We start from the raw sequence: 7,500 nt of genomic DNA on the forward strand, positions 1-7,500 counted from the left end.
AATCATAGAGCTTATAAATTAACAACTCAATAGTGACCTTTCTTTAATATCACTGACCTCGTGGGGTCAATTTGGAGAGCTCTTTAGTATTGATGAGGTTATTTATAACTTAAAAGGCGCATGTATTTTTATATGTATTATTCTTGATCTCATTTTGTTTTAATCTCTATTTAATCTCTATTTATAACATGACTTAACTACGTATTTCATCGTTTTAGGGTAATTATAAAGTCCTAAAAATTGCTCAAAGGCGCTGCTTTCATTAATTCTCTATGTATGTCGTTTGTCCGTTTATGAAGATTGGCTTTTGTGTGTGTGTGTGTGTGTGTGTGTGTGTGTGTGTGTGTGTGTGTGTGTGTGTGTGTGTGTGTGTGTGTGTGTGATTGTGTGTGTGTGTGTGTGTGTGTGTGAGAGAGAGAGAGAGAGAGAGAGAGAGAGAGAGAGAGTATGTGTGTGTGTGTGTGTGTGTGTGTGTGTGTGTGTGTGTGTGTGTGTGTGTGTGTGTGTGTGCGTGCGTGCGCGAGTGTGTGTGTGTGTGTGTGTGTGTGTGTGTGTGTGTGTGAGTGAGTGTGTGTGTGTGTGTGCGTGTGTAACTGCACACGTGCATGTATGTGTGTGTATGAATATATATATATATATATATATATATATATATATATATATATATATATATATGTATATATATATATATATATAACTATATGCAATCATTCGTGTGAATATCCTATTATTACACCTGAGAAAAGTAAAAAAAAAGCGAAACAAAAAATTCCATAACACAACCATCGCAATTCCCAGACTGGCACGAAAACAAAACAAAACAGAATTCTATATCACAACCATTGCAATTCCCAGACCGGTACGAAAACAAACAAACAAAGAAACAAACAAATCTAAAACACAATTCCCAGACCGGCACGAAAACTCTCCTCACAGTACGACAATTCCTCCAACAGTACGACGTCCTCCTCCTCGTCTCGCCCGCATGTAAACACACACACCCGACGCAACATGTGGACTCAACACGTATAGGAGGTTGCTAATAAGAATAAGTTAAAAGGAGAGTTATTTGTTAATATTTTGGGTGTGAGAGAGAAGGAAAACCGCAAAGATGGCGGAGTTGGTGGAGCTGAAGGTGGAGAAGATGATCCCGGAGCTGGAGGAGATGGAGAGAATAGGATTGTTGTCTGATGTGGAAGTCAGGTGAGGTTTTGTTATTATTTTTGATCAATAACAACGTGTTATTCACCGACAAGTATCTGGAAGGACAAGGTTCTGAAATTCTTCTGTGGTTAGAACCAATCTGATGGTCGTTTTCTGTGCAAAGATTCGTTTTCAGGATTGGCAGGTCCACCCCAATGCTAATAACAGATTAGTTCGTGGGAAATTGGGGTTAAGGGTGAGGGGGAAGAGTCGGATTTCATGAAACTCGTTTTGATTTTGGTTGTTGTTTTTTTTCATTGTGACAATTGGTCCTTCCCGGACAATGGTTACGTCAGGTTTATTGGTATTGGTCAAAATTCTGCCAGCCGCCTTTTAGACGAAAAATAACATATGCAAATGATAAAGCGAGTGATTCTAAGAAACTTTTCTTCTATGTACTTCCGTCGCAGCTCAAAACTAACGAAGTTATTGGACACATAAGTGTCCGTGAGCCCGTTATGAAGTACTATCTCAATATTTTAAAAATCGCCATCCGATATCCTTTCCTGTCTTTTGTAAACAAAACAATGATGCCGTTTCATTTTTGTACAATTATTCTAATCACCGAGATTCGTGCGTAGATAATGCCCACATAACGGTACACGAAGCAGATTTTGTGTCTGTATCAATATATATGACAATAGACCAGTAATACTCACATAATATTGAGTATTTACAATAACAAGTAAATTTCTTGTTCTGCGCAAACCGATGTGCCTCACCCATATTACGAGCAAAAGGGGCCTGAAGAAATGCGCGGGATTTTCAAAAACAAAAATGTTATCGCCTGAATTGCGAACGAAACATTTTGAAATATTTATTCGACACTACATGCGCGTGACATTGTCACGAAAGCCAATAGTATTACAGGAAATACTATTAACCAGTCACGAGACACCGTGTGTGGAACAGGTATGTATAGTGGTAGAGTAAAGAATTAAGAATCGGCGATATTAAATGAATCGTGTGTCAAAGAGTAAGACAGGAACACCATGCTTAACTAGCAATTACTGGCAAGGTAGCGATTATACTGTATGATAAACGGCGACAAATCCTGGCCAATGAAAACTGAGGAAAATGACGTCAGTATTTCTTGACCAATCAGAACTCGCTATTTTCGGAAAGTGTGCACCGGACAAAAAAAACGTTCAGTGTCTGTCTGTCAACTGTGTGAGAAGGGTTTGGGTGTGAAATGTTGGAAAATATATAGCTGGCTGAAATGTTGATAAATCGCTATTTGCATTTTTCTGCAGAAAAACTACAACATCAACAATATTTGACTAAGTATACGGAGGTACGGCAATAGAAGGTTAGTAAGATTTAAATAGATTATAACGAGAACCGGCATATTACACACATTGCATATTGCACGAATATATATATACTCAAATATTTATAGAGTGCAACTAACTAATTCTTTGTCTTATTTTGCAATAAACGCAGGCAGATTATTAACAAACGCAATATTAATGATAAATATTAAACGTTAATTTCTTTTGTCTGTTGCATACATCGCCTTTGAATCGGTGTACAATAACCGCGCGCGCAATCAAATTGCCATAACGAATGGGGACCAGGATGACGTTGCGGGCATGTCACGGAAAAACTTCTGATGGGCGGGTCTCAATCTCAATCTCAACAATAATGAGCAGGGCGCTAAATGAGCGCGGGTGACGTAAAAGACTCGCAACGAGTGCACAAACCTTTTGGGAGTGTGATTTGTCTCGATTTGCGCATAGAAGGGGGCTCTAGCATTATTCCCATCGATAAACTAATGTTAAATGTAGCGTGCGACAGCAATAACTGAAAGAGCGGTGGCTCCATGGAGGACGCCGTGTCCATGCTGCGCAACCATTCCTGCCCGATGTGAGCAGCACCGCAAATTTTAGGTAAAATTGAAAATTATGTAGGAATGAGGTTATCCGTTTGTGTGACGCGCGGTGATAGAGGGAAATGGACAACGCCATTTTATAGAACGGAAGAAATAGTAGGATGTATTATAGGTTAAGCTACAGCGGGCTCTTATCCAGCTATTAATGACGAAAATGTACCTCGCTCTTCAGGCTCATGGGCGTTCCTTCGCGGCAGACATACACGCTCGGGATATCGGCTATTTTTGTGTAATCAAAATTTATTGCTTTTGTATTGTGAGGCAACCAGACAAAAAGTAAGCCCAGATTTAACCGCACATTAGTAGACCGTAATTATATTGGTGAAACATGCGTCTTTTTTCCGTAGAGTTTAAACAAACACGATTTAAAGCTTTTGTTAGTTGTTTTGATATGTTTTGCTGTGTAAATCATGGAAATTTTTTCCCAAACATATTGCAAATCCTTCGCTTAAGCAACTCTGACGTCGAGAAGTACAAGTTACGTCACTGCTTAAGCAGTCAGATGCGACGGAGAACAATAGCATTACAGCGCTAAACAGCGAAGGAATTATCCATTCCAAAAACAATCGTTTCGAAAGGAGGAGGCTGGCAGAATCTGAAATTTTACCGGTTTATTCTGGTGTCATGAGAACGAATCTGATGATCGTTTCCGTCACAATCGCAGCTGACATTCTTGCTGCGATAGACCCAATGGCAGGGGAGGGTGTGAAGTATATCAGGGAAATTATCAGGTAAAACAGGCTAAAATAGTATGAATATGGAATAGATACGTGTAATAACACTACTAAAGATGCTTCATCAGCTATTGAAACTTTACAGATGCGTCCACCCTTGGGCATTCTATCCCCTAGACCCCTGTGAAATTTATACAATACACACTAACCATATAATCCCCAGCAGGGGGCTCTGCTGACATGGATCCTTGTGGCAATTATACAATACGGGGGAAGTATTCACCAATCGTATCTGCCTGGACCCCAGGGTAAATGGCTCAAAATGGATGGGGGATGCAATTTCACCAATCAAATACAAACTTGAAGCTTTGTCAGTATAGATTAGAGATTAGGCTAATATATATTTGCCCCTACATATAATTTTCTCGCTGAATACTACGTACCATTGTATATCAAAACAACAAATATTTCTTCACATCTGTCTGCTGTCTGAATCGGTTGGTTTGTAATGACTTTTTTATTGGCATATGGGGCAATTGTGGCATTAACAGGATGAATTTAAATTTTTGCAAAAAATGTGTAAAAACGCTTATAAAATGTACTTGAAATTGCCCCTGTAACTCTAGGCCATGTGTGCCACCGTTGAAATTCTATAGTGAAAGTTTGTATTTCTTTTTCATGTACCCATCTTTTTTTTCTTTTTCTTTTTTTAATTTGTAATGCTAAACTTTGTCTATAACTTGAAATCAGAGTAGAAATTTAAAGGCTACTACATGCTCTTTGAGTGGATAGAGGGCTGTGCACAAGCAGCAACATAGTTTCAGAGTGATTATAAACCTCTTGTACATGAAGAGTTTTCTTAAGGGGTAGAACAGCACCCAGATTGCAATATCACTAACAGAGACATTTAATGAAAGGGTCTCCTACCATATCAGATCATTGTATTCTATGATATATTCATATTCTTTATTGAAAGAAGAAGAAAAAAATCAAATGCAGTATGACAGTCCTTTTAATAAACTCTACACCTTTTTATTGCTTTTTAATCAGTATAGTAGTTTGCTTTATGTGTCATATCTTAATACATATCTTCTAAGGGAATTTACAGGCTTTGGCTTCTATTTTTGCTTCTCAAATGCAACTTGTGTTTTTTTTTTCCAGAAAACTAATTCAGAAAAGGAAGAACTTTGAGTACCGGCTGGCTCGGCGAACCAAAGGCAAAGCAGAAATCATCAACTATGTTAATTATGAAAAGAAATTACTAGAATTGTTGAGACTCCGAAGAAAGGTTAGTTCTTTATATCATACTCAAAGAAGAAAGAATTGTATGTTACTTATACATGTGTTGTAAGTGTCATTGTGTACACATTAGAACTTGCATAAAAAATGGGAACAATAGAAAAATAAACACTTTGTTTTTACAGCAACTACATATGAGTGAGAAGAAAGATTCAGTTGACAATGCCATTGCAAAGCGCTGCATAGAAAACTTGATGACTCTTACTAGGACATGGCCTCGACACCTTGACACTTGGGCGTTTAGGATAAAATTTGCTGAGTTTCTTGGCTGGAAGGAAGAGGTAAGTGATGTGCATGGCTTTCAATCTTTGAAATTTGAATTTATATGGATCGTACTTTTTTTTATTTGGATTGTTAGATTTGTATATGTATCTGTTTGCTAAAGCAGAAAGAGGGTGTATTAATATTTCATAATGATTGTTAATGCACAAAGAGTGCCTATTTATATTTCATAATAATATCGTCCTTATCTTTCATATAATGGAAAAAATATTGTACTGGGAGTATGATTAAATGAGTTAGCACCCCATTGTGGTATGACTTGGAGTACTTACAGTCGCAGAGACCAAGTGTATATGTAGCATCTTTTTATGCAACAATTCAATCAGAGTAGCCTATGTTACGAGTATGTGTGCCTTACTTATCATGTGTCTGTTTAATATTATAGAGCATGTGTATCAAATATCAGTTTGCATTATTAAGAGAAACAGTAAGTTCAAGACTGTAGTGTCAAAAAATAGTTAATAGTTGATATTTAAAAAAAAAGATGATCATTTAAGGTAAGAAGCTAATTTCCTGTATTTCAGGTTAATAATAAGCCTCAAGGAAAGACGTTTGACGTTTTCAGGTACAAGTCTATATCCACACTTTATAGTTTTCAGTTTTAGGACTTGAGGTGTATTTGCATTTATTACTGAATTGTATTCATTTGAGGAAGGCTTGGAAATTGGCTGCGGGTATTATATTTATTATTGTTGTTGTTGTTATTGTTATAATTTTTATCATCATCGATCATCAATCATCATCAATCGTTATTTTTGTCGTTGTTATATATTTATTTATTTATTTGTAACAATCATTTGATTAGATTCAGTCATAAAAGAATTAAGACTGAATTTCAATTATACCCAGTAGATTTCTGGTATAATCATAATATAGGTAATGGGGAAGGGAAGGTTCATTGGTGCACAAGATTATTGTCATTTATATTTCTTTCAGGTATGCAGAGCGTACTATGCCCAGTCTAAGTTTCATGCAGAAAAAGTTGATGTATGGGTTGCCTGGGCAAAATACGAACTGGAATGGAAGAGCAATTTTGATGGCGCAAGGAGGATTCTTGTTTCTGGGGCTTCCCAACATCACCCAAAGTCTGTCCAGCTGAAGAGAGAGGTAAGTTTGAGGTTCATAGACAGGCTTGGCAGTTTCGTCAAGAATTGCTGGGGAAATATGGGACTAAAAGTGAGAAATAAAACTGTGATTCATACTTGTACTTTGGTTTAGTATTCCAATGACTTTTGATTGTACATTGCAAACCAGATCTCCAGCCCACACTTTTAGCCGGCTGTGGCGCTCTTTCAAGTATTGTTTTCCGCCTTAGCTTCCTACTTGCAGGGAGTTACGGAGCTCTTTTGGCATTATTATTATTTTTGGAATTCTGGGACTTCTTATGGAATGCTTGATTTTTATGCCGTATCTTAATTCAGGCTGTATATTTTCCATTTTATAGTCTATGTCAAGGCTGTAATAGACTCTTTTTGTTGTTATATAGAGTCCAAAGTAATTCATAGTATGATTTACATGCAGTAGAAAGGAAGTGGTGTTTGGGATGGCAATGTAATATTTATTTTTTATTTATTTATTGTCACTCTTTTAACCTTACCCATGGCTTTTAAATGGGACCAATTATTTTCAAAGTATATAAAATGAATAAAAAGAAAAAGAAAAGTTCCAGCCTTCGTCATTATTCAGTTGATGACTAAGGAATATGGATCTTGCTGTAGTCAGGAAAACATTTCTAATGGGATACCTGTGCCATAAATTTTAATTGTGTGTGCTTACAGAATATTAGGTATAATTTTTTTTGTATCCCAACACCCCATTGTTCTCAAAAGTTTTATGGTGGTATTTACCCATTCATTTTCTGTTGTAGAGATGTTATCTTGTTGCCTTTAGTGACAACCAATTTCTATATTAGGGTACAAAAGGTCTTTGAAATATTGATATGAGTTATGATAAGGTTAGATAGTCATAGTACTACTGATTTACTATTAAAGTGTAAATATTATGAAAGTGTAAACCTATGTGTATGGAGAGGATATTGGTTCATTTCCATAGAGTATTGTAACAATGTGATATGATTTTTTTTATATGCATATTGTTAAAACCACTATTAATGGATGACAAATCAAATTTGATTAATGATTTGTTCAGCAA

At 36.6% G+C, this 7,500-nt stretch overlaps 1 protein-coding gene across 1 annotated transcript in view; it reads left to right on the forward strand.

The window, feature by feature from the left end:
• The first annotated feature begins 982 nt into the window (after window positions 1–982).
• The window catches only part of LOC113827162 (U3 small nucleolar RNA-associated protein 6 homolog), a 19,020-nt gene continuing 12,502 nt past the window's right edge, over window positions 983–7,500 (forward strand). The window contains exons 1-4 of the mRNA XM_070138228.1: window positions 983–1,203; window positions 4,930–5,056; window positions 5,193–5,348; window positions 6,286–6,456. Coding sequence (XP_069994329.1) covers window positions 1,112–1,203; window positions 4,930–5,056; window positions 5,193–5,348; window positions 6,286–6,456 — 546 coding nt within the window. The 5' untranslated portion in view covers window positions 983–1,111. The remainder of the gene's footprint in view (window positions 1,204–4,929; window positions 5,057–5,192; window positions 5,349–6,285; window positions 6,457–7,500) is intronic.

This window comes from Penaeus vannamei, chromosome 24 (assembly GCF_042767895.1).
Source record: "Penaeus vannamei isolate JL-2024 chromosome 24, ASM4276789v1, whole genome shotgun sequence".
Classification (NCBI taxonomy): domain Eukaryota; kingdom Metazoa; phylum Arthropoda; class Malacostraca; order Decapoda; family Penaeidae; genus Penaeus; species Penaeus vannamei.